Source organism: Oncorhynchus gorbuscha, linkage group LG06 (assembly GCF_021184085.1).
Source record: "Oncorhynchus gorbuscha isolate QuinsamMale2020 ecotype Even-year linkage group LG06, OgorEven_v1.0, whole genome shotgun sequence".
In the NCBI taxonomy this organism is placed as follows: domain Eukaryota; kingdom Metazoa; phylum Chordata; class Actinopteri; order Salmoniformes; family Salmonidae; genus Oncorhynchus; species Oncorhynchus gorbuscha.
This window is the reverse complement of record NC_060178.1, coordinates 69277184-69294106: the sequence shown is the minus strand read 5'-3', so window position 1 is coordinate 69294106 and position 16923 is coordinate 69277184. Positions and strand designations below refer to the sequence as shown.

The following is a 16923-nucleotide window of genomic DNA, read 5'->3' as shown; positions in this document are numbered from 1 at the left end:
ATAACTCAGCCTTCAACAGCATAGAACAGCATTATTACATGGGAATTCCACTTATCCAGATGGGATAGGGCAGTGTGCAATAGGTCTGTGGACCTATTGGGGCGGTAGGCAAATTGAAGTTGGTCTAGAGTGACAGGTAAGGTGGAGGTGATTTGATCCTTTTGCCTGTTTGATTTCCTTGCGGAGGCAATGACCTCTAAATGCAGCCTCGGGATATGTGATTTCCAGTTTCCATAAAGTCCAACTTCCTTGAGGGCCATCGTGGTATCAGCTTGAGGGGAGATATACACGGCTGCGACAATAACCGAAGAGAATTCTCTTGGGAGATAATACGGTCGGCATTTGATTGAAGCATTCTAGGTCGGGTGAACAAAAGGACTTGAGTTTCTGAATGTTAGCACAATCACACAATGAGTTGTTAATCTTGAGACATACCCTTTTTCTTCCTGGAGAGATGTTTATCCCTGTCAGCACAATGTAATGAGAATCCAGATGTCTAGACCGACTCTGACAGTATATCCCGAGAGAACCATTTCCGTGAAACAGAGTGTGTTACAATCCCTGATGTATTTCTGGAAAGAAACCCTTACCCTGATTTTTTTTGTTTTTTTTTGATCACGCACACTGATTACCTTTTTGATTGTAGAATACTAGTTAGTCATAGCGACGTTGTTGTGTAATGTGCCAGAGACTGCTACATGGGTATTTCAGAAATCTGAACAAAAATGATGAGGCTGGTAGTAGCACTTGAAATGTTCTAATTTTATCTCCCCCCACACTTTTTATAATGCTGTTCTTTTTCAAATGGTGGTTTTGTTTCAGTACTGTAGTAGTAAATCTACCCTGGTGCTTATGTGGTTTTTGCAAGGAATAGCCTACAAATGATTGGGATGGTAAATGCAAAGAATTTCCATCATGACTGATATACAGATACACTGAGTGTCCAGACATTAGGAACACCTGTTCTTTCTATGGCAGACTGACCAGGTGAATATGATCCGTTTATTGAAGTCACTTATTAAATCCACTTCTGTCAGTGTAGACGAAGGGGAGGATACTGGTTAAATAAGGATTTTAAGCCTTCAGACATGCATGTGTTATATTCAGAGGGTGAATGGGCAAGATAACAGATTGAAGCGCCTTTGAACAGGGTATGGTAGTAAGATGCCAGGAGCAACGGTTTGAGTGTGTCAAGAACAGCAGCGTTGCTGGGTTTCCCGTGTGTATCAAGAATTGTCCACCACCCAAAAGACATCCAGCCAACTTGACACAAGTGTGAGATGTGTTGGAGTCAACATAGGCCAGCATCCCTTGTAGAGTCCATGCCCCAACGAATTGAGGCTGCTCTGAGGGCAAAAGGGGTGGAACTCAATATTAGGAAGGTGTTCCTCATGTTTTGTAAACTGTACATTGAGTTTATGTAGTGTGTGTGGCTTGTGTTTTTCACTGCTCACTAATTTCCCCCTCTCCTTTTCTGCAGGTGTGGTAGAGGGGGACCTGGCTGCAGTAGAGGCCTATAAATCGTCAGGGGGGGACATCGCCAGGCAGCTGACGTCCGACGAGGTGCGCCTTCTCAACCGGCCCTCGGCCTTTGACGACGGCTTCACCCTGGTCCACCTGGCCATCCGCTTCCAGAGGAAGGACATGCTGGCCGTGCTCCTCACTGAGGTCAGAACGACATACAGGCCCTGCCAATGTATTAGCTGTAATGGTACAGGTCAAAGACTTTATTTATTCAGCTGTACCAGTTAGTGTAAATTAAATGTGCTGGTAAATAGTCACTACATCTCCAGGTTGAGTTAGTTTCTACTTGTTAATGTTTTGAAGATCCGGCTGATGAATAGCTGTGTTCACCTCTATCTACCGGGAGAGGACACAGTGGATGGGATGTGTTGTATTGAGCTGTGGTGTGTGTGTGTGTGTGTGTGTGGCAGATCAATGGGAGTGTAAACATGATCCCAGATTATCCCACTGCTGGCTTGAAGCTCTTATCCCTGTGTGTGTGTGTGTGTGTGTGTGTGTGTGTGTGTGTGTGTGTGTGTGTGTGTGTGTGTGTGTGTGTGTGTGTGTGTGTGTGTGTGTGTGTGTGTGTGTGTGTGTGTGTGTGTGTGTGTGTGTGTGTGTGTGTGTGTGTGTGTGTGTGTGTGTGTGTGTGAGGACCCTGGAAGGACTGGCAGGATTTTGTCCGCTAAGGAAGGACAGGGCAGGGTCTACCTGGGGCCTGTTCAGAAGGGTGCAGTGTTACCAAACGTTCAGATATAGATTGTGTTAAACAGGGAATCGAGTCAGGGATTCTACTCATTTAGATTTCTCCCTGGAACGCTCTGAATGTTTCACCTGGCTTTCATGCTCCCTAGGTTATATTTTCAGTAGGAGACATTTTATCATTCCTGTGTCACATTCTCTGTCTGTGTCTAGGTGTCCCAGCAGGCAGCTAAGTGTATCCCAGCCATGGTGTGCCCTGAGCTGACGGAGCAGATCCGTCGTGAGGTGGCTGCCTCCCTGCACCAGCGCAAGGGAGAATTCACCTGCTACTTTCTCACTGACCTGGTCACCTTCACCCTGCCAGCAGGTCAGCCTCCCACTGACCTATTACATACTACTGCAGTAGTTTTATTTAGCCTAGTTACTGTGTATAGTTGTGGCGTCCTGTTTTTCTGCTCTTCTACACTAAAGCTTCATGTCTTAGGCCTGTATGATGGTAGAATGCATGCTTTGTGTTAGGTAATTGTATGGTTGTTTCCAACTACTCGAGATAACGGTATTGTCGGATGAACAGGCCAACTGTGTTTATTTCCCAAATCAGGGCTCCAGAATGTGACGATTTGGTCGCGTTTTGCCACTCTTTGACTTGGCTAAGTGAGTAAAATATCGAATTGCTTGGAACTGCAAGCTGGAAATTCTAGCTGGTCACTTCAGTCAACATTTTCTGTTTTGGGGGAGGCTACAATTATGATTTGGTGAAACACAATGCTCCAGACTGCAACCATTTAGTCACATTTTGCAACCCTTTGACTTGACTGTGCGAGTGAAAATTAATTGGATGCATTGATGCGTGCTGCACATTCAACATGGTCACCTAAACCTTTTAAGGAGGATAAAACCATGATTTGGTCAAACAGTGTGCATTATCATCCTTATCCTTCCTGTAATGAAAGTGTCTGCCCTGTGCCTGTTTCGCTGGCGGAAGCCACTGTCACTCCCTCTCCCACACGGGTGCTCCGAGTAGGTTAAAAGATAGGATAGTGCTGATTGGGCTATTTTTTCAGTTGTTGTTTTTTAAAATTACTAATTGACCAACGTTGGTTCAATTATTTGAATTCCATTTAGTTCATTTTTTTCTGTGAGCTCAATGTGCACATTGTGCAGCTTCTCTATTGATAAATCAGATCAAGCGCGAACTCTGTGATTTACTAGGGAGTTGTAGTTTCCAACAGGCCAATTTAGTGCAGAAAAAGTTGTAATTAACTACAATGACCATAATCCATTGGGTGTCTACTTGTCCGGTCTGTGTTACTTTTATACCTGCTGCGTAAAAGAGACAGAAGGATCCGCAATCGAAGGATGGAGAGCAGTTGCTTCGTGAGGTATCTCTACCTGAAAATACTTAATCTAAGTGATTTTGATAGTTGGTATTCAGCAGTCATAAAATAATGCCTTATTTATTTGGAAGAACTACTAAAATAGTGATTTTTACGTAATGTGAATAAATGATGGTTAATGGGACTTTTGTTTTATTATGTGTTGAAGTATTCAACACACAATGCATAGTGCATTAAATGTAAAAATAATCCAAATACATTTTTGTTGATATATTTAATAATCGAACTGACATCTAAAAGCACTAATAGCTCAGCACTACTAAAGGAAGAGAGAAATACAATCGCAGAAGAAAAAAAAATCTGAAAGCAACTGTTGTGACAATGTTTGTGGAGAAGAGGGTCTCATCTTTTGGGGGGTATTGCATGTATTTCTTAACTCTTGATATTGAGTGTTTTAGCATCGTTTTAAACCCAAAATAACTGTGCAGGTCGGCCATTGAGGTCAATCATTTGAGGCCAATAGATGTCATTAGGTAGTATGCTGCAGAGTTTTTTTTTTAGACATAACATTTAATGTTTGAGTAATCAGTTACACTTACAACAGGCAGCCTAATAAAGTAATTATGGACTGTCGTTTCTCTTTACTTATTTGAGCTGTTCTTGGTCTTTTACCAAATAGGGCTATCTTCTGTATACCACCCATACTTTGTCACACACAACTGATTGGCTCAAAGGCATTAAGAAGGAAAGAACTTAATTAACTTAACTTTTAACAAGACACATCTGTTAATTGAAATGCAGGAGGGGACATAGCACGCACCCCTGAGGGGCCCCGTGTTGAGGATCAGCGTGGCAGATGTGTTGTTACCTACCCTTACCACCTGGCCCGTCAGGATGTCTAGGATCCAGTTGCAGAGGGAGATGTTTAGTCCCAGGGCCCTTAGCTTAGTGATGAGCATTGAAGGCACTATGTTATTGAATGCTGAGCTGTAGTCTATGAACAACATTCTCACATAGGTGCTCCTTTTGTCCAGGTGGGAAAGGGCAGTGTGGAGTGCCATAGAGATGACATCATTTGTGGATCTGTTGATGCGGTATGCAAATTGGAGTGGGTCCAGGGTTTCTGGGATAATGGTGTTGATATGATTCAAGACCAACCTTTCAACGCACTTCATGGCTACAGAAGTGAGTGCTACTGGTCTGTATTCATTTAGGCAGGTTACCTTGGTGTGCCTGAGCACAGGAACTATGGTGGTCTGCTTGAAACATGTTTAATCTGTCCCTGACAGAGTCTGTAATACCAACATGTCAGTGAAGACACTTGCCAGTTGGTCAGCGCATGCTCGGAGTACACGTCCTGGTAATCCTTCTGGCCCTGTGGCCTTGTGAATGTTGACCTGTTTAAAGGTTTTACTCACGTCAGCTAGGGTGAGCGTGATCACACAGTGGTCCGGAACAGCTCTCATGCTTACCTCGACGAGCGCATAGAAGTCATTTAGCTCCTCTGGTAGACTCCTGTCACTGGGGAGCTCATGGCTATGCTTCCCTTTGTAGTCTGTAATCGTTTGCAAGCCCTGACACATCTGATGAGCTTTGGAGCCGTTGTTGTCGGATTGAATCTTAGTCCTGTATTGACACATTGCCTGTTTGATGGTTCGTAGCTTATTATCTGCGTCATCTGTCCACTTCAGTATTGAGTGAGTCACTGGTAATTCCTGCTTTAGTTTTTACCTGTAAATAGGAATCAGGAGGATAGTTGTGGTAAGATTTGCCAAATGGAGGACAAGGGAGAGCTTTGTATGCATCTCTGTGAATGGACTAAAAGTGGTCTAGATTTTTTTTCTTCTGGTTGCAAATGTAACATGCTGGTAGAAATGAGGTAAAACGGATTTGTTTCCCTGAATTTAAGTCCCCGGTCACTAAGAGCGCCGCCTCTGGATGAGCATTATTATTATTTTTGCTTATGGCCTTATACAGCTCGTTGAGTGCGGTCTTAGTGCCAGTATCGGTTTGTGGTGGGAAGCAGCTACGAAAAATATATTGGTAAATAGTGTGGTTTACAGCTTATCATGAGATACTCTGCCTCAGGCGAGCAATACCTCGAGACTTCATTAACCGTGCTTTTACACCTGCATTGTTTGCTGTTTGGGGTTTTAGGCTGGGTTTCTGTACACCACTTTGAGATATCAGCTGATGTACGAAGGGCTATATAAATAAATTTGATTTGATTAATATTAGATTTTGGTGCACCAGCTGTTATTGACAAATAGACCCATACCGCCACCCCTTGTCTTGCCGATGCACGTAAAATCAAGCCAGCTGTATGTTATCCATGTCGTCGTTCAGCAGGACATAAGATATTACCGTTTTTTTTATGTCCCATTGGTAGAATAGTCTTGATCGGAGCTCATCCAGTTTATTTTTCCAATGATTGCACGTTGGCTAATGGGACTGATGGTAGAGGTGGGTTACACACTCACCATCAGATTCTTAGGCACCCCGACCTTCTTCATGTGAATGATGGGGATTTAATGAAGCCTTGTCCGGTTTCTGAAGTAAATCCTTCGCTTCCAACTTGTTTAAAGAAAAAATCTTTGTCCAGTACGAGGTGAGTAATCTCTGTTCTGATATCCAGAAGCTCTTTTCGGTCATAAGAGATGGTGGCAGAAACATTATGTACAAAATAAGTTACAAATAACACAATAAAACGAGCACAGTTGGTTAGGAGCCTGTAAAATGGCAGCTTTGACTCCTGCAACCTCAGTGTATTAAACCCTAATCACTTCAGCCTGGCTTGGTTTTTTAACATGTGTGTAGATCAAGAGGTTAAGACTGATTCACTTTCTTCTCCAAGCCCTAAACTTAATTTCACCGTTAAGTGAAATGAATTTCACTGTCAAATAAATACTTGTCCTCTAACTTGCCCTTTTTGAAGTTCTTTGATGATGAACTGTATCAAGTCTTCCTTGTGTTGTGAAACTAAATCAATTGAATGCCACCCTAAGTGTGTTTTTGTCTGCAGATATCGAGGACTTGCCCCCAACAGTTCAGGAGAAACTGTTTGACGAGGTGCTAGACCGAGATGTACAGAAAGGTGAAATATTGACTTATTTCAGTAACTTAAAATACCACTATTTTACTGAATTGTGTGTGAGTGAGAGACCGTTGTCATCGTCAACACTGGGTGGCATCTGAATAGTTTCCTATCCCCTCTACTAAATTAGAATGCTGCTGTATAGTGTTGTATTACAGGTCTGTTCACTGCCTGCCAACAGTGTGCATTCCCTGCTGGCCTTTCTGACATTTTGCCTGCCCTTATCGTGTGTACTTGCATCTGTGCTAATCATGCTAATTGAGTTTTAGGATTTCACTGATCCTTAAAGGGCTCTCCACAGGGATTTCATAGTCTTTGCAAATGGAGCTACGGAGGTTAGTTTGCATCGCGTTTAAAACATTCTGCCTCAAAGTACCTAGAACTACGTAGAGGGCAACACAAACAAACCTCCATCGGATCCATTGCGTAGACTGTGTAGAGCCCTTTAACGAATGACTGTACTTCCTCAAGTGCCTTTTGACTTTACAACGAAGAGTCGTTCAAAAATAATCCATCGTTTGCAATCTGCATATCACTAATCACTGTACGTCCCTATACTTTACAAGACTTGATGTTAGTTCTGGGCTGGAAGAAAAGCCTGCACACCATATAAAACCAAGGAGTGCTTCATTTTTTGTAAATGACCCCATTGCCCTTTCAAAGCCTCACTTTCTCTCTCAGAGCTGGAGGAGGAATCTCCTATCATCAACTGGTCTATAGAGCTAGGCACGCGGTTGGACAGCAGGCTGTATGCCCTGTGGAACCGCACGGCTGGGGACTGCCTGTTAGACTCAGTATTGCAGGCCACCTGGGGCATCTATGACAAGGACTCTGTCCTCCGCAAGACCCTTCACGACACTCTGCACGACTGCTCCCACTGGTGAGACCTGGGGTGTGTAACTTTGTCTGGGGATAGGATGAGAAGGCTGTGTTTGTTTGTGCAAACCAATTATTTAATTGTGGAAAAAAGAGAACCTGTTCTCATTGCAAAAGGGTTTAAAGCATTTGAGTAACACTCACTGGACCTTTTCCACAGGGAGTTGATACAGGGTCACTGATGTATGTGTGTGTGTGTGTGTGTGTGTGTGTGTGTGTGTGTGTGTGTGTGTGTGTGTGTGTGTGTGTGTGTGTGTGTGTGTGTGTGTGTGTGTGTGTGTGTGTTGTCTGTCTAGGTTCTACACGCGCTGGAAGGAGTGGGAGTCGTGGTATTCCCAAAGCTTCGGCTTGCACTTCTCACTCAGAGAGGAACAGTGGCAGGAAGACTGGGCTTTCATCCTCTCACTGGCCAGCCAGGTACTCACTCACTCATTTCCTTATGCATATAAAACATAAAGCTTTGAGCTTTTTAGGTGGAAGTACTTGGGATCATCGGTGTACAGATGTAGGATCTTAATTTGATCACACATGGTTTTTTTTGCACTGCAGAAAATACAGATGAGCTTTGATTTACATAAATTCTCAAAACCTAACTTTTTATGTAGCCTGCTTTTGGCCAGCTAATAGCCAAACAACCAATCAAGCAAAATTATTGACTAAACATTCAAATCCTGTTGCTGCAGGATTATTTGGCTGTGACAATATAGGTGAAATTAAGATCCTACATCTGTCCTGTAACATATAAAATATGTATCTCTCTCTACAGCCTGGAGCCAGCCTGGAGCAGACTCATATTTTTGTTCTTGCACACATTCTTCGTAGACCAATCATCGTCTATGGAGTGAAGTATTACAAAAGTTTCCGTGGTGAAACACTTGGGTACACCCGTTTTCAAGGTGAGATGTCTGCTTTCTTTGACCTTAGTCTTAAATTGGGCTGTTTTTGAGGGTCTCTTTTTTTTCTCCCTGTGACGTAGTGGGCTCCTTAGTGGCACAGCTTGTCTAAGGCACTGCATCTCAGTGCTTGACGCGTCACAACAGACACCCTGGCTAGAGTCCAGACTGTATCACAACCGGATCGTGATTGGAAGTCCCCATAGGGTGCAGCACAATTGGCCCAGTATCGTCCGGGATTGGCTGGTGTAAGCCGTCATTGTAAATAAGAATTTGTTCTTAACTGACTTGCCTAGTTAAAGGTTAAAGACTTTTAAAAAAATACAATCATGACAAGCAAAAGGCTCTCTAAAAATGCAGTGTTGCAGATTTCTCTCCTTGTCCAATTAGATTGACGACCCAGTCTGTGTCCATGGGTTGGACCATATCTGCTGGGTCAGACAAAGCCCTTCTGATTTGAATTTGCCCTAGCACAAGAATTGTGGCACAAGGATGATGCAAATTTTTGATTGCGTTTGCTGATATGCAGATTTGAGAGTTTTGCTCAAAAGGTCAGTATTCAATCAATAGTGGATTTCCGGATAGCGCTTTCAGAAGCGTTTTGATTTACACAGCAGTGCGTCATAGTTGGAGGGAGTTGCCACTTGATTTAGAAACTGTCAGTCTCGTAGCATGACCCTTAGTATTGCAGATAGAAATGTATTGTACAATGGCAAGAAAAGGTATGTGAACCCTTTGAAATTAACTGGATTTCTGCATAAATTGGTCACAACAATAGACAGTCTGCTTAAACTAATAACACACAGACAATTATACGTTTTCGCGTCTTAATTGAACACACTGTGTAAACATTCACTGTGCAGGTTGGGAAAAGTATGTGAACCCTTGGATTTAATAACTGGTTGACCCTCCTTTGGCAGCAATAACCTCGACCAAACGTTTTCTCTAGTTACGGATCAGACCTGCACAAGGTTCCATAGGAATTTTGGCCCATTCCTCTTTAAAAAAACATTTCAGTTCAGCAATATTCTTGGGATGTCTGGTGTGAACCGCTCTCAAAGTCATGCCACAGCATCTCAATCGGATTGAGGTCAGGACTCTAACCGGGCCACTCCAGAAGGTGTATTTTCATCTGTTTAAGCCATTCTGTTGTTGATTTACTTCTGTGTTTTGGGTCGATGTCCTGTTGCATAACCCAACTTCTGTTGAGCTTCAATTGGTGGACAGAACCTTACATTCTCCTGCAAAATGTATTGATAAACTTGGGAATAAATTTTTCTGTCGACGATAGCAAGCTGTCCAGGCAGCAAAACAGCCAAAACCATGATGCTCCCTCCACCATACTTTACAGTTGGGATGTTTTGATGTTGGTGTGCTGTGCTGTGCCTTTTTTTCTCTACATAGTGTTGTGTGTTCCTTCCAAGCAACTCAACTTTAACTTCATCTGTCCACAGAATATTTAGCCAGTAGCGCTGTGGAACATCCAGGTGGTCTTTTGCAAACTTCAGACGTGCAGAAATGTTGTTGTTTTTTAGACAGCAGTGGCTTCTTCCGTGGTGTCCTCCCACAAACACCATTCTTGTTTAGTGTTTTATGCATCGTAGACTCATCAACAGAGATGTTCGAATGTTCCAAAGATGTTGTGATGTCTTTATCTCTAGGATTCTTCTTAACCTCATTGAGCATTCTGCACTGTGCTCTTGCAGTCATCTTTGCAGGATGGAGAGTAGCAACAGTGCTGACCTTTCTCCATTTCTAGACAATTTGCCTTACCGTGGACTGATGAACATCATGGCTTTTAGAGATACTTTTGTAACCCCTCCCAGCTTTATGCAAGTCAACAATTCTTAATCTTAGGTTTCTGGGAGGTATTTTGTTCAAGGCATGGTTCACATCAGGCAATGCTTCTTGTGAATAGCAAACTCACATTTTGTTTGTTTTTATAAGGCAGGGCAGCTCTAACCACACATCTCCAATCTCGTCTCATTGATTGGATTCCAGGTTAGCTGACTCCTGACTCAAATGAGCTTTTTGAGAAGTGATTAGCCTAGTGGTTCACATACTTTTCCCAAGCTACACTGAATGTTTAAATGCTGTATTCAATATAGACAATCAAAACACAATAATTTGTGTGTTAATAGTTCAAGCACACTGTGTTTGTCTATTGCTGTGACTTAGATGAAGATCAGATCACATTTGATGACCGATTTGTGCAGAAATCCAGGTAATTCCAAAGGGTTCACATACTTTTTCTTTCCACTGTATGACATGATTCACTGACATGATTCCCTGACACATGACAGAAGAATGTGTTGTTTTCCATAATATATCCTAATCCTTTCTTAATGTTCTGCATGCTGCACCCCAGTGAACACAAGCCAGTGTAGCTGTAGTCTATTCGGGGTGTGAACATTACAACTTTGAAATGTTTCAACGAAATTTGGATTCTTAACTTTAAGAAAAATCCTTAACCGAAAAACAACTAAGAGCATTGAAAGCACGAAGCTCAACTTCCCCACTGTTTTAGTGCCCTGGCTACCATGCTGTGAGCAGCATGAAGTAAACCTGTGCACATGTGCGACTGAGAATTAAGTGCGAGACATTACACGGCAAGAAAAATGACGAGATACAGCTTTTGATTGCCGATATAGTCCTAGTGCACAGTTCTGACTGGTGGCTGACCTGCCTAAACTGTGCCCTCCCTTCTCTCTCCTTCCCCCGGTAGCTTGCTAAGATGCAAGTGTTTGATTGTTCTCAGAAATATGGCAACTAGTCTCCTCTATTCTAAAAATACAGAATCCTATGAGTCGATTCCTAGTGGAATTGAATCTTGACACTCAGAAATTGGAGTCGACACCGGGAGTCTATGTGTAAGGAGTCGAGGAGTCAATTATTTTGGAGTCGACTCTCCACCACTACGTCCTTGTCGTTAACAGTTGGACAAATGGCAGAGAAAGGCAAGCGACAGTGGTCAGGTCTGACAGTGTTGAGCTACAGTAATGGTAGTACAGGTGCAATTGTTTAACCATCTGAAAGGGGCGCACCGTGAGACCCAAACCATTGCTGGCAGCAGTGCAGCTCATTGGCAATTCACATGGATTAAAAAACTGTAATTATTTCAATGGAAATCTATTTATTTTTTAAATGCAGCTTAAACATTAAGAATGTTTTTCCATTTGTCACATCCCTAGTTTGTAGCTGTCCACTACTGAGCCTAGATGCAAAGTCCCAGTGTGAAATGGCACAAGCGTGTCTGCATACTTCGCATAGCTCACATAATCGGTCTTCTCATTCTTATAGGAACCGTAGCCGCATCAAGAATCAGTCCAAGTAGATTACAATCTGTTTAGTAAAGGGAGGGGGGTTACAATTGTTCGTTGTGATTGTGCCAATGCTGAAACGGCATGCGACTCTCTCTAAAACCAGTCGAAGAACAATTCTGCCAAAATAATCCTACCCCCTAAATTTGAAGCATTGCAGGAGAAAGGTTCACTGAACGTACTGTTAGTAGCCATGTCTCTCGGCATATGTTAGCCATCATGGAAAGAGGGAGTGGTAGTTTAAAGCGGGTGTCCAATAAGGGCTGAGGGCGGGGTCCACATCCATGGGCCCTAGTATAAACAGTCTGGCTTTAATTAGCCTGAAGAGCTCGTGCAGCCATAAAGACAGCTCTCTGTAACGATGGGCTGCCTGTGGTAATGTCATTCATTACAGAGGGACGATATAGGCTACTGTTTGTGTTGCCAAGGAAAGGAGAGGCTTATGAGCGTCCGTGGAGGGAGGGAAGGAGAAAGCTCTGTTTAAATTGGTCGCCAGGTGAACCCAGTAAACACACAATGGCAGACTCTTGAACAGTGAGCGACAGTAAATGTTCTAGATGCTCAAAAACAGTGGTTTGTGGTTTCAGTTAAGGTCACAAGGTGAAGTGTCTCGTTAACTTTTAGAGGCTGTCTAGTGGCTTGAGGCTGATGGAATAGGCTCAGAGAAAGTGTCCATTGTGTTTGGGAAACTATTGGTAAGCAATATGTCAGCCTGTTTTGACATTTTGGTTTGTCATTTCTCTTCCTCTTTCTTTTTGTCAATCTCCATGTCCCTTTGACTCTTACCACCTCCCTTAATTCCATTTCTCACCCTCTTCCCCTTCCCCATCTCTCTCCAGGTGTGTACTTGCCCCTGCTGTGGGAGCAGAGTTTCTGTTGGAAGAGTCCCATTGCTCTGGGCTACACGCGAGGCCACTTCTCTGCACTGGTGGCCATGGAGAATGACGGCTTCAACAATCGGGGCGCAGGCGCCAACCTCAACACAGACGATGATGTCACCATCACCTTCCTACCGCTGGTGGACAGTGAGAGAAAGTTGCTCCACATCCACTTCCTCTCAGCACAGGAGGTAGGAGGGAGCGCCCTTCTGTGGTATCATGAATATTTATATGGACCCCTGACGGGTTGCTTTTCAAGGATTCTGTCTGAGTCTACTATTCATGCTGATTCAAACTAATTTTGCTATTCATGCTGACTATGTAGTTCTATTATACCATCTGCTAAGTGACTATAGTATGTCGCTATTCTCGTGAAGTGACTGGAATGTGAAAAGTAAGGGGGATTGGCTGCACTAATTGCACTTTTTTCTCTGTATGAGAGCATTCTCTAAAATATGAGATGTAGTCTCATGGCTGATGGTTTTCTTGTCTGTGTCAGATGGGGAACGAGGAGCAGCAGGAGAAGCTGTTGAGGGAGTGGTTGGACTGCTGCGTGACAGAGGGTGGAGTGCTGGTGGCCATGCAGAAGAGTTCCCGCCGGCGGAACCACCCCCTGGTAACACAGATGGTAGAGAAGTGGCTGGACGGCTACCGACAGATCCGCCCCTGTGCCTCGCTCTCTGACGGTGAGGAAGAGGAGGATGATGAGTGACAACTGGAGTAGGCAGGAGTCCACCCTCTTTTTTTTGTTTTTCCTCTTTTACTTACATGGACAAACTGTGAAAGGGCAGGGAATCACCGTACCATGGCAGAGGACACACATAAGAGACTGACAAGAAAAACTGTTGCTGCAAAAAGACTTGGGGATGACAGAAATAAAGGATTGTAGATTTCAAACGCTAGTGATCTTCTCAAATGTAAATGCATGTGGTTGTTTAAAAAAGTATAAGGAAATATACCAGTATCAGTTTATGATGGGCATCGATGAAGTACACTTCCTAAATTACTGTCCTTTTTAGTAGTTTTTCCAGTTGAAATAGTTTGTTTTTTGATGGGCATGGTCTAGGCCAACATCTTTGTCAGGGCACCCAACAGAAAACTGCTGCAATTGTGTACTATGAATTTAATTCTTAAAGGGATACTTAAGGATTTTCTCAACAAAGCCCTTTATCTACTTCCCCAGTCAGATGAACCCATGGGAGATACCATTTGTCTCTGTATCCAGTATGAAGGAAGTAGTTTCGCAAGCCAATCCTAACTAGCATTAGCGCAGTGAATGGTATCTACTAGCAGTTATCATAGGCTTTGTTATTGTGCTAATGCTCGTTAGCAACTTCATTCAAATGCAGGGACAAATGGTATCCACGGGTTCATCTGGGGAAGTAGATAAAGGGTTTCATTGACAAAATCCCCTTAGTAACCCTTTCAAACCTAAGCACTACACATTTGACTAACTGCTTGAATGAAGGTCATTTTCAAAGCTACATAAATGAAGTTCCCTTCTCACCTCAACTAGTGTCACTAAGGTCTTGGGGGATCATACACATTGGTGTTTAGTTTACCCTCCCCAGAATGGCTAAAATGAAGTCTTTTCTTGATCTCAACTAATTCTCCTTATGTTTGGGAGCTTTTGAGCTGAGATTCTGTCGTTTTGTCATTTCTTTCAATCTTGATGTTTTGTGGCAGACCTTTTTGCTGTGAGGAAAATAACCATCTGTGGAAGTTTACTTCAGCACCTCATGTTTGGTGCTTTGTCTACATTAAAACAATTATCATGTTTCTCTGTCCTGCTATTCTTCCCTTTAAAGTTAAACCCATGGTAACTGTGTTTTTTTCCTATAATGTATGCTTCTTGTCTATGTGAACCCATCTTGCATTAAGGTGTGAGACTGCACATGAACCAAAGTTGAAATATCATGGTCATAGTTTTTTGTTGGGTTTCCTTGCCATTGAGTTGTACTGTAACTTATTTTGGTGTATTACAATTAGGTATAATCACATTGTGCATCGCCTGTATGTTGCTTTGTAGTAATGCAATAGTTGCAGATTTAGGTAAATGCCTGACCTCACTATAGTGCCAGCGAGAGAAAAAAGGAAAACCTTTAATGTCCAATTTATGAAGTCTATAAAATTATAGTGTAGTTTGACCATTTCAGTATACATTGACTCGTGTGGTGCACCTGGTTATTTATAGGGATGTCTAAAAGGGAGAGTACTATAACAATATCCTAAAGTATATAATGGGAACTTCTATAACCTCCATGTGGCCAGTAAACCCATTACACCACAAAATCCAGAAAGGGTTAACTGAAGGACATAAATAAGCAGCAAAGTCAAACACTTTCACAAAGCCTGATAGAACAGCATTGTTTTTATTTGAACTGCACTGAATTTTATAGATCACCTTGTACAAATACTCACACTAAAAACCAAACAATCTGTTAGTAGCCTTGTCTTGCTAAAGTCAGAGCACTAGGGATGTTGCTCACAGAGTGCACGATGCCTCCAAGAGCTCCAACTGGCTTTCATTATAAGAACAGGGGAGGGGGGTTGGTTCACATAAGACTATGATTATAAGAACATTTAACTAGGCAATACAAATCTAACAGGACTCTGCAAAAACCTTGAACACCAAAAAACAGAGGTTTGATTTATAAAAATACCACAATGAAGAAAAGGTGGAAACACGCAGAACGATCCAGACTTTTTTTCTTTCAGACAATTTGGGGAAAAAGATTATATCTGCAAAAGTTATTTTTCCTGAGTCAGTAACCTCAATTTCCAAACCCTTTCCTGTCTGGCTGGTGCTACTGTGTAGGTCCTTTTGGTGAGAGAAAAAAAAATGGACATTTTAAGAGAGCCCTCTAGCATACAAACACCTGTGACAATGTCCAAATCCATGATGTGGAGGTCCATGTAAAAGCAGGTGCTTTTAACAGTTAGAATGGCTTTTGCATGCATTTCTTATTTCAATATTTTAGTGACAGACCACCACATGATTACTGAATCCGGAGTTGGAATGAAAGTCAATGAATCAACAGTTAAAAGTTTACATGGTCTTAAGATTGCGATAATGACCTTTACAGCAAGTCTCTCAATCCCCTGGAGCTTTGAAGCAGCTCTTCAGAGAAACTAGATGTCTAAAAGGAGTTTACCAGATGAAAATCTTCTCTATAATATATTGGGTGTTCTCAGGGGTTGAGAGATGTTCACAATGGACAAATTCAAACGGTTTCAGGTCCCATATTCACTTAAATTTGGGTTTATTGTTCTCGTACTGGTCATGAGACTCAAGAGATCTGGCAACCCTGGTGTGTCCATCAAATCCTTTCTGTACATTCAGGAACCAGCAACCTACAGGGTGAGAGATGGACTAGGACAGGGTTTAGAGGTCCCCATTGAGACTGCTGATGGCATTGGTAACACCAATTGTCTTTTTCTACTTGTCTGACAACTATGTCATTTCTTAATTTCTTTTTTCACATTGAAGAAGAGAAAGACATATTCATTTGTAGGGTGGTCTCAGAACAGAGGAAAGACAAATAGACACACGTGAACTGAAATGATGGAATGGGGCAGGGTGGAGTTAGAGGAAGGCAAGTAACAGATGATGTCATTGTCCTTCCAAGCTCTCTTATTGGTGGGTCAGTCAAGGTGGACGGGCCTTAACTCTGGCATGCGGTAACAACGTGTCCCAGAAAACAGGAATAAAAAAAAAATTAAAATAAGAGGATCCTTGGAACATGAGTTTTGACGGTCCCCACTTTGGAGAAGCAGTTGTGAATATATTCACTGTCCCCACTTGGTTCCGGTGTTGTGTGAACCCTAACGATCAGTCTGCTGGTCGATGAGTGGGTGGATCAGTTGTGTATTTATGAACTCCTTTGTCTCTGGATGCAGAGTTATGGCTCGGTCATGTGCTCTGTCATGGGCTCCCCGTTTTGGTAGGGTTGGTTGGGGGACGGGGCCTGGGAGGGGTGGGTACCGGAGGGCAGGGTGTGGGCGATTGTCACCCCCCCAGGCACCATCCCCTCCATTGGCCCATGGATCCCACCAGAGGCCACACCAGGGGGGTACCTGTGCCAGGGAGACATTGGTGAGGTCACATGGTACCATAACAATACCTCATAGGTTACAAAAACCTGATAATCCTTTAAATTGCCATTTTAAGTTGCTACATTTAAAAACATGTGTTGCCTCACATTAGAAATGAGGCAAAGGATCAAATTCAGTGGTGAATTTTATAATCAAAGAAAGTAAAGTCACACGTTGGAGAAAGAGTGTGGTGCAAAACATTACATCACATGAAATCTGAAAACT

General features: G+C 42.8%; 2 protein-coding genes across 2 annotated transcripts in view; one reads left to right on the top strand and one right to left on the bottom strand.

The window, feature by feature from the left end:
* Positions 1-14382, top strand: part of LOC124038269 (ubiquitin thioesterase Zranb1-like) — a 34705-nt gene extending 20323 nt beyond the window's left edge. The window contains exons 3-10 of the mRNA XM_046353915.1: positions 1481-1668; positions 2419-2572; positions 6565-6636; positions 7318-7516; positions 7809-7929; positions 8279-8408; positions 12565-12794; positions 13103-14382. Of these exons, the coding sequence (XP_046209871.1) occupies positions 1481-1668; positions 2419-2572; positions 6565-6636; positions 7318-7516; positions 7809-7929; positions 8279-8408; positions 12565-12794; positions 13103-13315 (1307 nt within the window). The 3' untranslated portion in view covers positions 13316-14382. The remainder of the gene's footprint in view (positions 1-1480; positions 1669-2418; positions 2573-6564; positions 6637-7317; positions 7517-7808; positions 7930-8278; positions 8409-12564; positions 12795-13102) is intronic.
* A 574-nt stretch (positions 14383-14956) lies between these two features.
* Positions 14957-16923, bottom strand: part of LOC124038268 (trithorax group protein osa-like) — a 50058-nt gene continuing 48091 nt past the window's right edge. Inside the window, 1 exon segment of the mRNA XM_046353914.1 lies at positions 14957-16680. The gene's annotated coding sequence lies outside the window, so the exon portion shown is untranslated.